General features: G+C 46.7%; 1 protein-coding gene across 1 annotated transcript; it reads left to right on the plus strand.

The window, feature by feature from the left end:
* The first annotated feature begins 1,167 nt into the window (after positions 1–1,167).
* Positions 1,168–19,917, plus strand: PSMC6 (proteasome 26S subunit, ATPase 6). Its single transcript, XM_083438840.1, has 14 exons — positions 1,168–1,328; positions 6,782–6,861; positions 7,114–7,153; positions 7,472–7,524; positions 7,986–8,053; positions 9,560–9,674; positions 10,873–10,960; positions 12,125–12,186; positions 12,286–12,409; positions 14,249–14,310; positions 16,393–16,513; positions 16,608–16,688; positions 18,671–18,742; positions 19,420–19,917. The coding sequence occupies exons 1-14, from the start codon at positions 1,244–1,246 to the stop codon at positions 19,536–19,538; spliced, it is 1,170 nt and encodes a 389-aa protein (XP_083294966.1). The 5' UTR covers positions 1,168–1,243; the 3' UTR covers positions 19,539–19,917.
* The last annotated feature ends 1,437 nt before the right edge of the window (positions 19,918–21,354 follow it).

The raw sequence follows: 21,354 nt of genomic DNA on the forward strand, positions 1-21,354 counted from the left end.
GACCCTCTGGGGGTCCTTCCAACTCTACTATTCTGGTGATTCTACCATTCTACTGACGCTGTGGGTTAAAGCCTCAGTGCCTAGGACTTGCCGATCGAAAGGTCGGCGGTTCGAATCCCCGCGGTGGGGTGCGCTCCCGTCGTTCGGTCTCAGCGCCTGCCAACCTAGCAGTTCGAAAGCACCCCCGGGTGCAAGTAGATAAATAGGGACCGCTTACTAGCGGGAAGGTAAACGGCGTTTCTGTGTACAGCTCTGGCTCGCCAGAGCAGCGATGTCACGCTGGCCACGTGACCCGGAAGTGTCTCCGGACAGCGCTGGCCCCCGGCCTCTTGAGTGAGATGGGCGCACAACCCTAGAGTCTGTCAAGACTGGCCCGTATGGGCAGGGGTACCTTTACCTTTACTTTACCCTCCCAGCAACCTCAGGCAAATACCTTGACCTGAAGCTAGCCAGTCTTTAGCTGCGATTCCCACACTGCAAGCGGCTCAGACTAGATGGCCCTGGGGAGACCCTTCGAAATAGACAATTCTCCCACCCGCAAGGTCACCTCCTATTCAGGGCGGGGGAATAACAATTTATTAATTTCCAAAAATAACATGACAACAGAAGAAAAAATAAAAATAACAACAACACTACATAGGAAAAAGAAAACAAAACATCATGAACAAATTTTTAAGTCATAATTTTGCTTGACTTCCCTCCCTCTCTTGGTTCCATTAATACAGTAATAATAATAATAATAAATTTTATTTATACCCCGCCCTCCCCGGCCAGAGCCGGGCTCAGGGCGGCTAACAGCAGTAAAATTACAGTAAAAACATAAAAGGTAAAAAACCACCAATTTAAAATACAGGTTCAAATACAATTTAAAATGCAATTTAAAATGCAGCCATTGTTTAGTGCTTGCTTATATTCTTAGTAATCCAATTTTAAACCTCCTTCATCTCATTACAAGTGACTTTAAAAGTTATACTCATGTAAATACCTATACACAAAGCTTAAAGGGTTTGCATTAGATTATACATTTATCCCTTATTCCTCCGAGCCGGCAGGGGGAGCTCTTCAAAAGCCTCGTGGCGAAGAGCTGCGGGAAGTCGAGGGCCGGCGCATGAACCATAGAGAGAGGAAGCCCCTCCTTCCTCCCCTCTCTTCGGTGTATTTCCGCTCCCGGCGTCCCTCGCGGCGGCTGCGCGTGCGCAGTGCCCCCCTCCCGGCCGAGAGCCGCATCGGCATCATCATCATCATGGCGGAGCCCCGAGACAAGGCGCTGCAGGACTACCGCAAGAAGCTCCTGGAGCACAAGGAGATCGACGGGCGCCTCAAGGAGCGTGAGTGGCCGAGGAGAGGGGCCGCTTTGTCACAGGCGGGCCAGGCAGGCAGGCAGGCGGGGCTTCCTAGGCCGCACCTCATTCCCCTTCTGCTCATTGGCCTGTATTCCTATCTGAGCCCGGGAAGAGCTGCTGCGGAGGCCTCGCGTCCCAAGGGGGTTGGGATGGATGGCCCCTGGGGGTCCCCCACACCCCACCTTTGCCCTCCAAGGAGCGCTACCTAGTACAGTGGTACCTCGGGTTACAGACTCCGCTAACCCAGAAAGAGTACCTCGGGTTACGAACTTTGCTTCAGGATGAGAACAGAAATCGCGCGGCGGCAGCGGGAGGCCCCATTAGCTAAAGTGGTGCTTCAGGTTAAGAACAGTTTCAGAACCTCCAGAACGAATTAAGTTCTTAACCCGAGGTACCACTGTAGTAATAATAATAATAATTATAATAATTATAATTTGTTATTTATACGCCACCCGGCTGGCTGGGCCTCCCCAGCCACTCTGGGCGGCTTCCAACAAACTATTAAAACACAGCAATGCATCAAACATTAAAAGCTTCCCTAAACAGGGCTGCCTTCAGATGTCTTCTAAAAGTCTGGTAGTTGTTGTTCTCTTTGACGTCTGATGGGAGGGCGTTCCACAAGGCTGGTGCCACCACCGAGAAGGCCATCTGCCTGGTTCCCTTTAACTTCGCTTCTCGCAGTGAGGGAACCACCAGAAGGCCCTCGGAGCTGGACGTCAGTGTCTGGTAGAACAATGGGCGTGGAAACGCTCCTTCAGGTATACTGGACCAAGGCCGTTTAGGGCTTTAAAGGTCAGCACCAACATTTTGAATTGTGCTCGGAAACGTACTGGGAGCCAATGAAGATCTTTCAGGACCGGTGTTATGTGGTCTCCACGGACGCTCCCAGTCACCAGTCTAGCTGTTGCATTCTGGATTAGTTGTAGTTTCCGGGTCACCTTCAAAGGGAGCCCCACATAGAGCGCATTGCAGTACCTAGGACAATGACGGCGAACCTTTTAGAGACCCAAGGCCCAAACTGCAACCCAAAACCCACTTATTTATCGCAAAGGGCCAACACGGCAATTTAACCTGAATCCTGTACAGTGGTGCCCCGCAAGACGAATGCCTCGCAAGACTTAAAACTCACTAAACGAAAGAGTTTTCCATTTTTTTGAGTCGTTCCGCAAGACGAATTTCCCTATGGGCTTGCTTCGCAAGACGAAACGTCTTGCGAGTTCTTGCGAGTTTGTTTCCTTTTTCTTAAAGCCGCTAAGCCGTTAATAGCCGCTAATAGCCGTGCTTCGCAATACGAAAAAAACCGCAAGGCGAAGAGACTTGCGGAACGGATTAATTTCGTCTTGCGAGGCACCACTGTACTGCAGTTTTAGTTGCAGGTAGGCTGCCATGTTGGTCTGCCATAGTCGAAACAAAGAAAATTCCTTCCAGTAGCACCTTAGAGACCAACTAAGTTTGTCCTTGGTATGAGTTTTCGTGTGCATGCTCACTTCTTCAGATATACTGAAACACAAGTCACCAGACCTAAGACACACTGAAACACAAGTCACCAGGCATAAGGGTCTGGGGACTTCTCTTTCAGTGTATATGAAGAAGTGTGCATGCACACGAAAGCCCATACCAAGAACAAACTTAGTTGGTCTCTAAGGTGCTACTGGAAGGAATTTTTTGATGCGATTTCAGTTTACAGGAAAACAACTCACACATTAACATATTTTATCTTAAAAGAAAAACACAATAACAGAGCTTTCAATGATACAAACAATTCTTTATTGAAAGGTGAAAGTTTGCATTACCCTTGTTTGGGAAATCACGAAAAGGTAATTGCTCCCAGACAACATGGCCGTTTCGATGATTTCCCTTCAAGAAGTGCTTCTTTGGGAGATTTTGAAGCAGAAGCTGAATGGCCATCTGCCGTGGATGCTGTCGTTGAGATCCCTGCATCGCAGGGGGGTTGGACTTAGATGTCCCTTGGGCTCCCTTCCAACTCCCCACAATCCTGTGTTTCGATGGCTGGCTCACTGGGCTGCATTTCTAAAGCCCGTTCATGCGGGAGGGAGCAAAATGCCACCCGGTTTACTGGCAGTTCTGCACTGAGGCGCTTTAAGAGATCGGAATGGGACTTTTACGTTTCTGCTTCAGCCCATGGGTGGCAAACAGGATACAGTGGTGCCTTGGAAGACGAAAAGAATCCGTTCTGTGAGTCTCTTTGTCTAGCGGTTTTTTCGTCTTGCGAAGCAACCCCATTAGCGGATTAGTGCTATTAGCGGTTTAGCGGCTATTAGCGGCTAATAAAGGCTTAAGGGGTTAGCGGATTAGCTGCTAAAAGGCTATTAGCAGCTTAGTGCCTTAGAAAAAGGGGGTGGGGAGCGGGAAAAAAATTGCAGCAACTCGCAAGACATTTTCCTCTTGCGAAGCAAGCCCATAGCAAATTCGTTTTGCAAAGCACCTCCAAAACGGAAAACCCTTTCGTCTAGCGGGTTTTCCGTCTTGCGAGGCATTCGTCTTGCGGGGCACCACTGTACTTGCACACACATGGCTCTACTCAGCGCACATGCCGCCCCAACGAACTCTGTGCTGGGGCGATGGCACGTGTGCCCACAAAGAGGGCTCTGAGTGGCCCCTCTGGCACACATGCCATAGGTTTGTCCCCACGGTCCTAGGTTGATAGAGTTGGAAGGGACCCTCGAGGGTCATGAAGCCCAACCCCCTCGCAACCTCAACTAGCATCACACATGGCATGAGTTCACCATCCAACCCAGGCATAAAAACCTCCAGAGGCTACAAGCTCCTGAGTTCGATGCCTGGCATCTCTGGGTAGGGCTCTGAAGCTTTGGAGAGCTACTTCAAGTTGCTGTTGGCAATAAAAATAAGAATAGTTAGTTGAGAGTCCTGAAGGGTTGGGCTGGATGACCCCCAGGGGTCCCTTCCGATTCTTCTTTGTTTTGGTTTTTATTAAAGGTTTTCTTGTGTCACAAAGGAACCTACAGCGTCTGCTTCCATCTGATAAGAGTTCTTTCTACAGATCATTCATATTCAGTGTGAGACATACAATGTTATAGACAGCATTTACATTGGGGGAGAAAAGAGGTGGGGAAGGAGACATTGAAGGGAGGGATAGTAGAAGAAGAAGAGTTTGGATTTGATATCCCGCCTTTCACTCCCTTTAAGGAGTCTCAAAGCGGCTAACATTCTCCTTTCCCTTCCTCCCCCACAACAAACACTCAGTGAGGTGAGTGGGGCTGAGAGACTGTGACTGGCCCAAGGTCACCCAGCAGCTGCATGTGGAGGAGCGGAGACGCGAACCCGGTTACCCAGATTACGTGACTACCGCTCTTAACCACTACACCACACTGGCTAGTAAACTTTCATTCTTCCATATAGTTTACGTGTAAGGTTTTTGTGTCAGTGTCACATGGGCAGGTTGTATTTCTATTCATTTACAGTGGATGCTCGGGTTGCGAACGTGATCCGTGCAGCGCCTCTGCGCATGTGCGGGTTACAATTCGGCGCTTTTGCGCATGCGCGACACCAAAACCCAGAAGTAACCCGTTCTGGTACTTCTGGTTTTTGGTGGGTCCATAACCTGAAAAAATGCAACCTGAAGCATCTGTAACCCAAGGTACGACTGTATTGGGTTTTGTTGGCAGTGAGAGAGGTGGTGGGCAGGGCATGGTTGGTTGCCTATAGTTGACTGCAGTGGGTTTTGTCTGTGTGAGAGAGGGGGAGGGGACTGCTCCCAGTTCTGTGATTCCTACCCTGCCATTTCCCTCCAAGGAGCTCATAGACTCCTAGAATGTAGAGTTGGAAGGGACCCTGAGGGTCATCTAGTCCAACCCCTTGCAATGCAGGAATCTCAACTCGATCATACATGGCAGATGGCCATCCAACTTCTGCTTAAAAACCTCCAAAGGAGGAGAGTTTACAACCACCTGAGTTAGATGCCTAGCATCCCCAGGTAGGACTCTGAAGCTCCAGAGAGCTACTGCTATTTTCTGTTGACAATATTGAGCGAGATGGAGTAGCAATCTGGCTCAGGATAGATGGCCAATTCCTACTTTCCTGTGATCCCCTTGGAATGCCTTCGCCTTGGGTAGACCTGCCTGGTGGAGGAGGTGCTCTGAGAGATCCCTGTTTTCCATCTCCCCGCTTCAGCAAAAAAGCAGGTGGTCTTGAGACACCCCTTATGTGCTCTCACTTAGCATGAAAAGGTGATGGGGGACACACGCTTGCTACTGGCATCTGTCTGTCTCAAGAGACAATGGAGTGTGCCTCTGGAGGTGAAGTCAAACCGCTGGAGAATCACAGCACCTGTTGTGGCTGCAGAGACTGGTAAATTGTAACTGCTGCATCCCTGCAATGTTTTTACTGCATTTGCAGCACCAAAGGGACCTCCTTGGGACATTAGCCTGGGCAGTGTGTATGGAGGTCCTGGGCTGCCCAGGCAACAAGACCCCCCTCTCGGCCTCACTGATGTGGTCCAAAGGAAAGCAGAGGAAGACATTTGCTGCTAAAGCTCCATCTGTTCCAGTCGGTTCCTTTTGAAAGGCAGGGGTAGGGCGAGAACCTGTGGTCCTCCACATGTTGCTGGACCCAAACTTCCAGCATCCCTGACCATTGGCTCAGCTGGGTGCCACAGGGTGGAGGGCCACAGGTTCCCTACTCCTGCCTTGCTTTCTTTTCCAGTAGAACTTGCTTTCACATAAGTGTGCACAGGATCACAGCACACATTGGTTAGCAAAGCATCTGTGAGGATCATTATGCCACGTTTATTTGCTCGGGGGGGGGATCAATGTATGAAGAAGTGCACTTTCTATTCTGCCTTGTGCACATCTGAAAATAACATTTTACAGCTCTAATAATAATAATTTATTATTTGTACCCCGCCCATCTGGCTGGGTTTCCCCAGCCACTCTGGGCGGCTTCCACAGAGACCAAAAATACACTAAAATGTCACACATTAAAAACTTCCCTGAACAGGGCTGCCTTCAGATGTCTTCTGAATGTCAGGTAGTTGTTTATCTCTTTGACATCTGATGGGAGGGCGTTCCACAGGGTGGGCGTCACTACTGAGAAGGCCCTCTGCCTGGTTCCCTGTAGCTTTGCTTCTCGCAATGAGGGAACCACCAGAAGGCCCTCAGCGCTGGACCTGAGCGTCCGGGCAGAACGATGGGGGTGGAGACGCTCCTTCAGGGATATTGGGCCGAGGCCGTTTAGGGCTTTCAAGGTCAGCACCAACACTTTGAATTGTGCTGGGAAACGTACTGGGAGCCAATGTAGGTCTTTCAAGACCGGTGTTATGTGGTCTCGGCGGCCGCCCCCAGTCACCAGTCTAGCTACCGCATTCTGGATTAGTAGTGATCATTTTGTCCGAGGGGAAAAACTAGAGCACTGATTTAGAACATGCATAACAAGCTTTTTCAATGTTTTTTTGGCTGCAGTAAGGGAACAGCTGAAGGAGCTCACCAAGCAGTATGAAAAATCTGAAAATGACCTCAAGGCTTTGCAGAGTGTTGGACAGGTGAGTGTTTATATATGGATAGGAATGTGTCAGTAAATGAGCCATTTGGGTGGGGTTCCTTAGCATCTCCAGTTTTTCTTGGGTATTTTTCTGGGGCCCTAAGCAGTTTATTAGATTTCCATATGCGGGTCTGGACTCAAAACGTCTGAGGGTACTGTGGTGAATGAACTTCATGTCCCTTTGTGGGACTCAAATAGGCAGGGTTCTTGATATTGGTCAGTAGGTCTAATATTTTTTCATTTTTTTAAACAGATCGTTGGTGAGGTTCTTAAACAGTTAACAGAAGAGAAATGTGAGTTCATTAAGAGGCATATTTATTAGTATATTTAATGATTGTTTTATTAATTTACTGCTATATTAAATGTTTATTTTGTTAATTTAGTAAGAGACATTTATGCTGCATTTCAAGGCATGCTGCCTTCCCAAGGCAGCAGGCAAAAGAGGACGCTGACAAAATAATTTAACAAGGCAAAATGAAAAGCCAAGTATGAATAGCGCAGCAACGCTGGCGCATCCAGCGCTGCGAAAATGTTTTAGCAACATGTCCTTTTGCAACCACAATTGCAGAAAAACTAAAATGCTGCCGTGTGCTTTCTTTTGCTGCTTCCAGTCATTGTCAAAGCAACAAATGGACCAAGATATGTTGTCGGCTGCCGTCGTCAGGTGAGCATCCTGCGGTTGAGAATATGGGTCTTGGTCTCTCAGGTTATAACTCAGACGTCCACAGGCTTTAGGGCTGTAGCACATGCATGGGCAAATATGTCTTTTTGACACTCGGTTCGTCCTTCCCTTTGGTGAGTGCCGTAAATTGTTTGTGAGAGTGTGGGCTGGGAGAGAGACTGTCGTGATGGGTTACTATCCCAGTCCTGAATAGCACCCCTTGATACTTTGATATTTTAATTGGCTTAGATATCAAGCAACTTCGGAGAGTAAAATCTGTAAAATGGGGTCAATTAATATTAGAAAGCTGGCGAGTCACCTCATTTGGTATGGATTCGACTCTGGAGCTAACAGTGCCCGATTACTAGTGTGGTCGGAGCTGTCAGTTTCTGACAGCACCATAAGAAACAACTTCTTCTACACTAACAATCTTAACAATTGCCTTCCTCTCCTTTTGCATTCAGCTCGATAAAAGTAAGCTGAAGCCTGGGACAAGAGTTGCACTGGATATGACCACCCTAACCATTATGAGGTAAGGTCTTCTCATCAAGTGGGCGGGAGGGGAGAGTGGGATGGAGGAAGCCTGGAGCTACTGCAGAGTATTGGCCACAGAAGCATTTGCAGCAGTTCTCAACCTGTGGGTCCCCAGATGTTGTTGGACTACAACTCCCATCATCCCTGAGCTCTGGCCTTGCTAGCTAGGGTTGATGGGAGTTGTAGTTCAACATCTGGGGAGCCACAGGTTGAGAAAGGTTGATTTAGGGGCTATAAAAACCCTTTTTTAAAAGGGTGCTTGTTTAAAAAACAACAACATGTGTTTCAAAGTCTCACTTGCTCTTGGTGCAGAAAGAGAACTGGGCATTCCACACCAAGGGCTAAGATGGAGTATTTTCTTACTTGATTAAATTTCCAAGGGTATTGAAGCATTTGCTTCCACCTGCTTCCTTTGGCATCTTGATTTGGTACGGTGACCATCAGAATGGAAAGCAGAACCAGTTTTCTACAAAAACTCAGTGCGTCGTAGCACTTGGTGTGCCAATCCAGGAATAAAAGTGGGCTATGAAGCATATTTGGTGAACAGGGTAACATTAAGCTTTTTGGTTCAGGAGGCACAGTATAAATTACAATTATTATTATTTTGGCACTCAGCTCAAAAAACGTTTTCAATAACACTGTTTAAATCTTGGAAGCACGGTATTCCTAATGCAGGCCATATCCGTGTGTGTAGAGATGCCAGAAAGCTCATGATTATTGGATGCACATTGCAACTAGTAATACCAGACATAGGGGGAAATACCATAAGTTTAAATCAAGTGCTGATCTTAGTTAGCATCACAGAAGGTATTAAAAATAGCTGTAAAATTTGATGGTGGTTTTTTAAATATTTGCAAAGATGACATGAAGGGACACCCCCCACCCCATTAAAAAGAGTAGTTACTGAATCAGCTGATATATATGTTAACCAATGTTAAATAAAAACTTATTAGTTTTCTAGGATCATAGAGCAGGGGTCAGCAACCTTTTTTAGCCGTGGGCCGATCCACCATCCCTCAGACCATGTGGTGGGCCTGACTATATTTTGGGGGGGGGGATGAACGGATTCCTATGCCCCACAAATAATCCAGAGATGAATTTTAAATAAAAGGACACATTCTACTCATGTAAAAACACGCTGATTCCCGGACCGTCTGTGGGCTGGATTGAGAAGGCGATGGGGCTGGATCTGGCCCCTGGGCCTTAGTTTGACTACTCACGCTCATGGAGTTAGATGGGTTATCCAGTCCCTCCTCCTGCTTATAGCAGGATTTCCCATGACAGAATGTAACTGCATCTTCCCTGACTGAATGCTACCCAGCCTATTTCTTAAATATCCCCAACATGTAGATATTTCCCCTACCCCCAAGGCAGTCAGTTTACTCGGGTATCTTCATTTTTATACGTGGCTGACAAACTCTGGGCGGTGGAAAGGTGGGAAGTTGCTTTAGAGGGGCTTTAAAAATCAGCAGGTGACATCAGTTGTATGGCTTCTCCAATTTAGATATTTGCCAAGAGAAGTTGATCCCCTCGTTTACAACATGTCTCATGAAGATCCTGGAGATGTATCTTATTCCGAGATTGGAGGATTGTCGGAACAAATCAGGGAACTAAGAGAGGTAATTGCCTGATTATTTATTGGTCTGAATGATGGATATGTTTACCTTGCTGGCAGGGAAGACATTTAAGTCTTTGGTACAATTTGGTCGTAAGCGTTGGGTTTCAGAACAAGCACGCACACTTCTTCCCTGCTGTCAAGCCAGTTCCTCTTCCCTTTCCTGATATCCTCTAACCCTGGATTGGTGTGATATCTAAGTTGGGCAGCATTGAACAAATCATTGCTGGCCTTGGTAGTTCAGCATTAGTTTCTGCTAGCCAGCTGTGGACTCCCCTGCCACCATCAATTTATCAATACAGAACATTGTCTGATGAGCCTAAAGCAGCTCCGGTTTATGTAGGATATTCAAGATGGCTTACACACCATTGCACAAAAGTCTTGCATACAACAAAAAGTAGCACAGACAATTGACTTGTTTTGGAGTTGGGTTCACCTAGTTTTAGAGTAGACCCTTTGTAATCAATGGACAAAACTAAGCTAGGCCCATTAATTTCAGTGGGAATAGTTGAATACCACTAAATGTCAGCCATGGTTTCATAGAATCATAGAGTTGGAAGAGACCACAAGGGCCATCGAGTCCAACCCCCTGCCAAGCAGGAAACACCATCAGAGCACTCCTGACATATGGTTGTCAAGCCTCTGCTTAAAGACCTCCAAAGAAGGAGACTCCACCACACTCCTTGGCAGCAAATTCCACTGTCAAACAGCTCTTACTGTCAGGAAGTTCTTCCTAATGTTTAGGTGGAATCTTCTTTCTTGTAGTTTGGATCCATTGCTCCGTGTCCGCTTCTCTGGAGCAGCAGAAAATAACCTTTCTCCCTCCTCTATGTGACATCCTTTTATATATTTGAACATGGCTATCTTTAACAAAACTATGAGTTGACACAAGATTGTCCCACGGCTGTCCTACCTGCCTTTGAGATGGCCAGACAAATCATGGTTAGGGAAGGGTGGCAGGTTCAGACATAGTGAAAACAAGCCAAGGTTTGTAAACCAGCAAAACCACAACAATGTGGTTTCAGGTTTTGATTTGTAGATGGGCAAGCAAACCGTGGTGAAGCTATGTTTCAGTGATCAAACAAACCATGGTTAATAAGCCATGACTTGATAAAACCATGGTTCAGCGTTAACACGTGAACCAGGCCTTTGTATACCTTCTGTTTTGAATCCAAGGCACGTTTTGTTACTTCTCTTCGCAGGTCATAGAGTTACCACTGACAAATCCAGAATTGTTCCAACGTGTGGGGATTATACCTCCCAAAGGCTGCTTGCTGTATGGCCCACCAGGTTGGTGTCCTTGGGCGACTTGCCTCTTGACTGCTGAACAAACAGTATGACTCTTGGGAGATTTCATTCCGTATCAACTGCTCTGTGGCAATATTCCTTCGAGTAGCAGTGGGGTGGGTGGGTGTGAAGTGGCGGGGTCACATTTTTAGGAGCCAGCAGATAGAGCACTGAAATGGAGGGGTTACATTTGAAACACCAGCATTGTCGGAGATATTCCAGCCCTCTACAAATAATGCAGTAATTTCATCTCTCTTAATCCCTTTTGAAATGCTCTTTGAATACCGTTATTCTATACATTGTTAATCACATTGTTTCATAGAACTTATATGTAGCTTGACTGTAAAAAGACAAAAGAACTCATAGCAGTTGTGCTTCTATTGTCCCATGAGCTCATAATAGCAAACATGAGTTTTCCCCCTATTCTCTTCAAAACAATCTTCATAGAATCTTAGAGTTGGGACCACGAGGATCATCTAGTCCATTGTTTCCCAAACCTGGGTCTCCAGCTGTTTTTGGACTACAACTCCCATCATCCCTACCTAGTAAGACTAGTGGGCAGGGATGATGGGAATTGTAGTTCGAAAACAGCTGGAGACCCTAGTTTGGGAAAAACTGACCTAGTCCAACCCCTTGCGCATGCCATCTGCGCATGCGCAGGTTGCGATTTAGCGCTTCTGCGCATGCACAACTGCCAAAACCCGGAAGTAACCCGTTCCATAATCTATAACCCGAGAAAACGCAACCCGAGGTATGACTGTATAGGCCACATTTTCTTCCACTTCCTAGCCAGCCATAAAAGCCAACCCAAGAATACAAGTTTTAAAACCAAAACAACACACCCATTCTTCTCACAGGAATAGCAGAGGCAGAAAAACATAATTAAAGGTAGTCACAGTCCAACCAATAAGCATCAGTCCCGGAAGGCCAGTTGAACAAGATAGAAAGTCTTAAACCCTATAACGCAGGACTGATAAGGCTTAACGGGCAGACTTGATTAAGGGGCAGGCTCACCCGGAGGGCAGGAATGGAAATTTGAGCATGGGTCTCTGGTCAAAGGCCTACACTGTACCTGTAACACGATATTGCTTTGTACATTGGTTTAAATGTATACCTTTTTCCACTTGTTTCCACTACTTCTTGATGCAATGTGTATTGTCCACGCAGGTACGGGGAAAACTCTCTTGGCCAGAGCTGTTGCCAGCCAGCTTGATTGCAATTTCTTAAAGGTAAAACAATTTCTTTAAGATGCCTTTCCAGAATCTTAAAGCAGGCCTGTTTGATCTGCAGCAGCCGCCGCTCATGCTACCTGTAACGACTTTCCGCAGGTGGTGTCTAGTTCCATTGTGGACAAATACATTGGCGAAAGCGCCCGGTTGATCCGAGAGATGTTCAACTACGCCAGGGATCATCAGCCCTGCATCATTTTCATGGATGAAATTGACGCTATCGGTAAGGCTGAGCAGCTCAACAAGAAGCCCATCAAGCTTTCACCCCCGCACCCCCCCAAGCAGCTGCCCAAAGAACTGCTCTGCTTACCTGTACTGCACTTTGCCTACACGTAATGTAGCTGATGGGACACGGGTGGCGCTGTGGGTTAAACCACAGAGCCTAGGACATGCCGATCAGAAGGTCAGCGGTTCAAATCCCCATAACCAGGTGAGCTCCCATTGCTCGGTCCCTGCTCCTGCCAACCTAGCAGTTCGAAAGCACGTCAAAAGTGCAAGTAGATAAATAGGTACCGCTCCGGCAGGAAGGTAAATGGCATTTCCATGCGCTGCTCTGGTTCGCCAGAAGCGGCTTAGTCCTGCTGGCCACATGACCCAGAAGCTGTACGCCGGCTCCCTCGGCCAATAAAGTGAAATGAGCACTGCAACCCCAGAGACGGCCACGACTGGACCTAATGGTCAGGGGTCCCTTTACCTTTACCTTAATGTAGCTGATACAGCTTTCCTACAGGTGAATACGAGTCAAGACTAGGGAGAGGCAGGAAGGGTGACTGTGCCAAAAACCTTTACACCAGGCATGTCCGAAGTCCATTTTGGGGGCTGAATTCGGCCCGCCGATCGATATAATCCTGCCCCCCCCCCCCCGTGGAAGTTCATGTCCTAAAAAAAGCCCAACAAGCTTTGTTGGCCCTCGCACATGTTCACTTCATCAAATCTGGTCCTCTTTGCAAAAAAAAAAAGTTGGGCACCCCTGCTATACACCAAACACACAAGAGCAGATGTGGAGGACCTTAACCCCAGGGGCCAGTCCTCTCTCTGGTCCTCAGGACTCTCCCCAGACCATCCCACACGTTAGATGCTACACTCCTCACAAGTCCTGATTTGCCTTCATCCTCAAGGGCTTTTTGCTTGTCCTTGCACTGCCCCTTGCCTCGATTCTGCATGGCTTGGATGTTGGCTATTGTACAAAGACAAACCCACTTTTGGCTCTGGCCACACCACTGGAATGTGGCCCCAAAGGTTTGCCCGTGACGGAAACGTGGGCTGAAAAGAACACCCCCCCCCAAAAAAAACCCCTTGCGGAGTCTTCTGGCACCTGACAACTAGCAACTGTAATGTATTATGACATCCACTTTCAAAGGCTGGAGCTGTTTAAAGGTAAAGGGACCCCTGACCATTAGGTCCAGTCGTGGCCGACTCTGGGGTTGCGGCGCTCATCTCTCTTTACTGGCCGAGGGAGCCGGCGTACAGCTTCCGGGCCATGTGGCCAGCATGACTGAGCCGCTTCTGGCGAACCAGAGCAGTGCACGGAAATGCCATTTACCTTCCCGCTGGAGTGGTACCTATTTATCTACTTGCACTTTGAGATGCTTTCAAACTGCTAGGTTGGCAGGAGCAGGGACTGAGCAATGGGAGCTCACTCCGTCATGGGGATTCGAACCGCCAACCTTCTGATCGGCAAGTCCTAGGCTCTGTGGTTTAACCCACAGCGCCACCCGCGTCCCCCTGGAGCTGTTTACTCAGAGCTTAATACAGTATGTCAGTGGGACAGGGGCTGAGGGTAACCACCTGAAAGTAAAACTAATTTACTCAGGTAAGTACCTGAAATAGGTAATGCCTCCCCAAGACCTTCTGTTACCCAGAAGTTGCTTTTGAGTGATCTCTTGAAGGGAACCTTTCAGACCCCCATTTCTGTTCTTTTCTTTTGCCTAGATTCTAAACAGAAACCTTGCACCTCAGCTTGCAACTTGACCTTTTTAACTCCCCTCGCTCCTTTCATGAGCCGCCCTGCGTGGGGACCAGGGAAAGGGTCTGACTTCTTTCCCGCTGATTTTCTCCTTAGGTGGCCGTCGTTTCTCGGAGGGCACGTCAGCTGACAGAGAAATTCAGAGAACTCTAATGGAGGTAACTCTTCCCTGAACTGGAGCCGGTCGTCTTTCACGTGTACACAAACATCTTTGTAATCCTAGGCAGGCAGCAAAAAATGTGAGACTTCAGGATCAGTTGCTAAGACGAAATAGCTGAACGGTGATGTTGAAATTGTTTGCAGCTGTTCACCACTGGTGCCTCCTGAAATCATTTTATGTGAGGAGGTCTTTTCCTTGGAAGTAGACAACACCAAAAGCTGCACATAGTGAACAGCTCCTGGCATAAAGCAGCCATTCTGTGTCTGAATTGCAGTCCCATCTCCATGTCTAGACTAGAACCTTGGACTAGAACCATGTCCAAGACTAGAACCTTCACATGTGTTCTTTCTGAGTAAAAGATGGAGCCACCGTTCTCCTGGATCCTAAGGTCATGTCTCCATTGCTGGTTTACATGGGTTTATAATAATTAATACTAGTTAGAAGACAACTGAAGGCAGCCTTGTTTAGGGAAGTTTTTTATGTTTGATGTTTTATCGTGTTTTTAATATTCTGTTGAGAGTGGCTGGGGACGCCCGGCCATATGGGTGGGGAATAATAATAATAATAATAATAATAATAATAATAATAATAATAATTTTATTTATACCCCGCCCTCCCCGGCCAAAGCCGGGCTCAGGGCAGCTAACACCAGTAAAATTACAGTAAAAACATAATAAGGAAAAAAAAAACAATTTAAAATACAGGTTAAAATACAATTTAAAATGCAGCCTCATTTTAAAAGTAGCCCATAGATCAAAACCATAAGGGGAGGGAAAACATAAGGGTCAGACTGAGTCCAAACCAAAGGCCAGGCGGAACAGCTCTGTCTTGCAGGCCCTGCGGAAAGATGTCAAGTCCCACAGGACCCTAGTCTCTTGTGACAGAGCGTTCCACCAAGTTGGGGCCAGTACTGAAAAGGTCCTGGCCCTGGTTGCGACCAATCTAATCACCTTGAGACTTCGGACCTCCAAGGTGTTGTCATTTGTGGACCTTAAGGTCCTCCGCAGGGCAGACCAGGAGAGGTGGTCCCGTAGATACGTGATAAATTGTTGTTGCTGCTGCAGAACAGAAAATGTTTATTGGATATATGGGGGGGGTGGGACTGTGTACACATGAAAACGTTGGCAGCATTAAGATAAATTCCAACAGTGTAAACAAGTTTTGATGGATGTATTAATGAAATGCCGAATGGTTTGGTTTATGGAAATAATGCAGGGATTTATGATATGCAGATTGAACCGTGGAAAGAGGAGAAGGGAAGTCATTGACATTTTAAGGTAGTTTGATGAATATTTTGAATTGTAAAATGGAAAACTTAATAAAAATTATATACAAAAAAGAAGAGTTGCGGAACGCAACAGCTCTGATAGGAAGCTGCCTTATACTGAGTCTAATAATAATAATAATAATAATAATAATAATAATAATAATAATAATAATAAATTTTATTTATACCCCAGCCAGAGCCGGGCTCAGGATGGCTAACACCAATAAAAATTCAGTAAAAACATAATAAGAAAAAAAGAAAAAGAAAAAAACAATTTAAAATACAGGTTAAAATGCAGCCTCATTTTAAAAGGAGCCCATAGATCAGAACCATAAGGGGAGGGAAGACATAAGGGTCAGACTGAGTCCAAACCAAAGGCCAGGCGGAACAGCTCTGTCTTGCAGGCCCTGCGGAAAGATGTCAAGTCCTGCAGGACCCTGGTCTCTTGTGACAGAGCATTCCACCAAGTCGGGGCCAGTACTGAAAAGGCCCTGGCCCTAGTTGAGACCAATCTAACCACCTTGCGACTTCAGACCTCCAAAGTGTTGTCATTTGTGGACCTTAAGGTCCTCCGCGGGGCAGACCAGGACTACTATACTATTTGTCTGTTCAGCTCAGTAGTTCAGACTGGCAGCAGGTCTCCCGGATTCCAGGCAGGGATTATTCCCAGCCAGAAGCTGGAGATGCCAAGACAAGACTGAACCTGGGACCTGCTGCATAGATGCTGCCCCACACTGCTCTTCCCAGCCCGCTCAGTGGGGCAAGTTCTTTGCCGATTAACCAGAGCTTTTGTTTTCTCGCCACACGTTCCAGTTGCTTAACCAGATGGACGGATTTGATACTCTGCACAGAGTTAAAATGATAATGGCTACAAACAGACCAGATACTCTGGATCCGGCACTGTTGCGTCCTGGAAGACTGGACAGGAAAATCCGTGAGTATTGCGTTTCTGTAGGGCTGGCATTAGTCTGTGCCTCCCCTTCGCTTGCGTACCTTTCGAAATTAACGTAGCTTCTCCCCGCTTCTAGATATTGACTTGCCAAATGAACAGGCCAGGTTAGACATACTGAAGATCCACGCCGGACCTATAACGAAACATGGGGAAATAGGTAAGTCCCCAGGGCTTCACAGATGCTTCTGGGAGGGGGCTGGGCTTTGCATATTCAAATCTGTTTCCTGTAATAGATTGTAAATTTCCAGGGTCTTCTGAAGCAAAATTTTATAATAATAATAAAAAATATTTTTTTATTTATACCCCGCCCTTCCCGGTTCAGAAAACCGGGCTCAGGGCGGCTAACAACAAATTTAAAACACTTCATTGATGCAACAAAAAAAGCATAAAATACAGTATAAAACGTGAATAACAATAAATTCAGAATTCAAAAATCAATTTGGGGGGAAATCCATCCAATAAACATTAGATGATCACCAGGGCTAGCTGGCTAAAGTACTTGGGCCAGCGAGGAGACCAGGGGAGAATTAGCTGTGGGATCCCAGAGCGGGTAATTTCATAAAAAGGAGAGAAGGAAGGGGAATAAAAGATCAGGCTAAGTTCAAATTGAAAGCCAGGTGGAATAGCTCTGTCTTACAGGCCCTGCAGGGCCCTGGTCTCATGGGGCAGAGCATTCCACCAGGTCGGAGCCATCACTGAGAAGCACACCTTAATAACTACAGTCCATGAAAATTTGTGCCATCATAAATTTGTTGCTCTTTAATTTGCCACAAAATTATTTGGGTTGTCCTGTTCACAGAAGGATGTTGGAACTGCCCCCCCCAATACTGCCCAGCTCTCCCATTGTGGACATCAGGCAGTTGACAGCTGGCCAGCCACAAGGGTGTGACGAACTTGGCCCTCGGGGGTGGAGGAGATAACAACCTGGCCCACCAGCCGTATCTGTTTCCCACTCGTGCATTGCACCATACCGACCCACACTTATTTTTAGTGCTGATGGAATACAGCCAAAGAAACATTTTGTTATGGTGGCATAATGAACAGTATGTTGTATCAGGTTGTCTGACCTGCTCCTGATCTCTCTTGTGAACTCCAGTTACAAAAACTGAGGCTGCTGAACAGACTCTTTGGGTGTCGGATTGCTTGTTTTTTTTTGGGGGGGGACGGGGGTTCAGGGGGGTGTTATTGCTGTTTTTTATACAGTGGTACCTTCGTTCTCGAAATCAAATCTATTCTGGAAGTCCGTTGACTTCCAAAACGTTCAAAAACCAAGGCGCGGCTTCTGATTGGCTGATTGGCCCTGGAAGCAGTGCCGACAGCCAAAACGGATGTTTGGCTTCCAAAAAGTGTTTGCAAACCGGAACACTTACTTCTGGGTTTGCGGCGTTCAGGAGCCGATTTGTTTGTCAGCTAAGCCGTCTGGGAACCAAGGGTCCACTGTATTGATTTTTTGTGTCTTTATTTTGACTAATGTTATACCTTCAGGTTGCGTTTTTTCAGGTTGCGGACTACCGAAACCCGGAAGTACCGGAACGGGTTACTTCCGGATTTCAGCAGTTGCACATGCGCAGAAGCGCCAAATTGCAACCCACGCATGCGCAGACATAAGTTGCGAATGTGCATCCCGCACGGATCACATTCGCAACCCAAGCGTTCACTGTAGTTCAATTTGATTGTGTACTTTTTAATCTTTTATTTATAGTTTATGACTACTTCTGTTGCGTTTTGAATTATGTTACTTTCGTTCATGTTGTGAGCCACCTTTGAGCAGGGTTTTAACTATGGAACTACGGCATGCGAATAAAACGATGAACGGGTGGGAGTAAGATTAGCCTTCTGGGTCAGTCCAGTGGCCCATCTAGTCCAGCCTCCTGTTCTCACAGGGGCCACCCAGGTGCCTATGGGAAACCCGCGAGAAGGATCCAAGCGCAAGAGCAACCCTCGCCTGCTGTGTTTTCCGGCAACTGGAATTCAGAAGCTTTGCTGCCTCTGAATGCGGAGGCAGGCAGAGCCATCCTGGCTGGCTTGTTCACACATCTGGACTGCTGCGTCAGTCAGAAGCAAAGAGTTCTGATTTTTGAGACAGGTTTTTGCTCTTAGTCCACAATTCCCATCAACCCAGGAATTCTTTCTTTATAGATTATGAAGCAATTGTGAAGCTGTCCGATGGTTTTAATGGTGCTGATCTGAGAAACGTATGCACTGAAGCAGGTAAGGAAACGAGATCTTTGTGACATCACTTTCCATTTTCCTGATCCCTTGGAGACTTATTAGTTAAAGGTAAAGGGGACCCCTGACCATTAGGTCCAGTCGTGGCCGACTCTGGGGTTGAGGCGCTCATCTCGCTTTATTTACGAGGGAGCCGGTGTACAGCTTCCGGGTCATGTGGCCAGCATGACAAAGCCGCTTCTGGCGAACCAGAGCAGTGCACGGAAACGCTGTTTACCTTCCCGACGGAGCGGTACCTACTTATCTGCTTGCACTTTGACGTGCTTTCGAACTGCTAGGTGGGCAGGAGCAGGGACCAAGCAACAGGAGCTCACCCCGTTGCGGGGATTTGAACCGCCGACCTTCTGATCGGCAAGTACTATGCTCTGTGGTTTAACCCACAGTACCACCCGCGTTCCAGATACTTATTATAAAGCTCAAATAATTCATGATGTGTCACAGTTATGGAAGGAGGAACATATGCTTGGCTATAGCTCATGAAGGGGCTATATGCATCTGCTATAGCTCATGAAGGGGAGCCTTAACATGCTTGTAGGGTCTGGGTTGCGATCGTAACGTTGCAATTAAAACTGAAGCACACACAGTTGCCTGCACGAACCAGATTGCTCCCCTTTCCTTCTCTCTGACAGCTTGATTCCCAAACTCTTGTGTCTTTGCAGGGATGTTTGCCATTCGTGCCGATCACGACTTCGTGGTGCAGGAGGACTTCATGAAGGCTGTTAGGAAAGTTGCCGACTCCAAGAAGCTGGAGTCTAAGTTGGACTACAAGCCCATCTAAGCATGACCACGTGGTGAATGGCTGGCTGAGACTGCATGGGAAAACATGGGGCTTGCGATAGGTGAAATGAGAAGCAAAAGTATCCCTTGATTGTGTTTTTATTACAAGTGTCTGCATTGCGCCAGCGAGCTCGCCAGCTGTTTGTATTAGTGGTGCTCCTGCTGCTGGGAAGCTCATGGCCGCACCCTGAACCCAACATGGCCTTTGTTACAGTCCCGTTCTTAAGCTCAGAGCAACATGTGTCCTCGTACGAGAACCTTACGGAAACATACAGCTGGTTTGGTTCGGCAGATTGTAAGGCAGTGCATTTCTTATTTTATATCATTTAACTCCCCCACCCCTTCCCATTGAAGAATTAAATAAAACTTGTTTAAATCCAGCCTCCTTCGTCTGTTTTTTTCCACTGTTTACTCTAGAGCAGAGTGGTCTTTGGCTCTCATGATACAGCTTACCAGCATCGTGTTCAAAATCTGAAAACGCCTTCATTTTCTTTATACTAGTGTTTCTTGTTGTTTAGTCGTTTAGTTGTGTCCGACTGTCAGGGAGAGGCAAACGGGAAAAGAGGAAAGGACAGAAACCAGCAGTTATAGAGAGCCTAAAGAGATTATCAGCAGCTTCTCGTCTGACAGTGGGTCTGACGTAGAGGGGGAGGAGGATGAGCCTGGAACTAGTCATTCTGTGTACAGAGGAAGTAAGGGGAGGAGTTTTCGCAGACTTGCATGCTGGGTGCGGAAAAGGAAGAAGAAAGATTAGAGGGAGCAACTGCGCACAAGGGGAAGGACGCTAATTGAAATGCTGGAGATGTACTTTGGAACTTTGTCAAATAAATTAAATTGTTTGGAACTGCCTGGGAGCCCGGAGTCTTATCTATGGCCAGCTGGACAGCATTAAGCCTCTGACACCGACTCTTCGTGGCCCCATGGACCAGAACACGCCAGGCACTCCTGTCTTCCACTGCCTCCCGCAGTTTGGTCAAACTCATGCTGGTAGCTTCGAGAACACTGTTCAACCATCTTTCCCAACATCAGGGTCTTTTCCAGGGAGTCTTCTCTTCTCATGAGGTGGCCAGAGTATTGGAGCCTCAGCTTCAGGATCTGTCCTTCCAGTGAGCACTCAGGGCTGATTTCCTTAAGAATGGAGAGGTTTGATCTTGTTGCAATCCATGGGACTCTCAAGAGTCACGAAATTGGGAAACAAGCGATGACAAACCTAGACAGCATCTTAAAAACCAGAGACATCACCTTGCCGACAAAGGTCAGTATAGTTAAAGCTGTGGTTTTCCCAGTAGTGATGTATGGAAGTGAGAGCTGGACCATAAAGAAGGGTGATCGCCAAAGAATTGATACTTTTTAATTATGGTGCTGGAGGAGACTCTTGAGAGTCCCATGGATTGCAAGAAGAGTCGGACACAACTAAATGACTCAACAACAACAACAAATTAATTATAAATATATTCTTCTGACTGCATTGCTACAGCTCACAACAAAAAACAGTAACAACACAACATCAAACGCTAAAAACTTCCCTGAACCTTCAGATGTCTTTTAAAAACCACATAGTTTCATAGCTGCACAATTGTTCATCTAAAAGCTGTTTCCAATTTAAAAAAAAAAAAATTAACCAGAATTTCATTTATAGAAAATAAAGTGATGAAGAAACTGAAAAAGAGGGAGAAAAAAGTGCACAAAATACAGTAAGAAAGATAATAGTTTAATGTAAATATACCGTAATCAGCTTTCAGTGCTTGAGTAGAGACTGAAAGGGCACTGCTGATGAATTCTGAGACTTATTTTCTGTGTATGTTACCACAGAAGCA

The sequence above is a fragment of the Podarcis tiliguerta genome (genome assembly GCF_965153285.1).
Source record: "Podarcis tiliguerta genome assembly, chromosome: 1".
NCBI lineage: Eukaryota > Metazoa > Chordata > Lepidosauria > Squamata > Lacertidae > Podarcis > Podarcis tiliguerta.

Bases quoted from the DNA above. Each gene is read 5' to 3' on its own strand.
- PSMC6 (XM_083438840.1), top strand. From the start codon at position 1,244: ATGGCGGAGCCCCGAGACAAGGCGCTGCAGGACTACCGCAAGAAGCTC. The intron at 7,525-7,985 runs GTGAGCATCCTG...TTTTGCATTCAG, and splicing joins TTGTCGGCTGCCGTCGTCAG to CTCGATAAAAGTAAGCTGAA. The intron at 10,961-12,124 runs GTTGGTGTCCTT...TTGTCCACGCAG, and splicing joins CTTGCTGTATGGCCCACCAG to GTACGGGGAAAACTCTCTTG.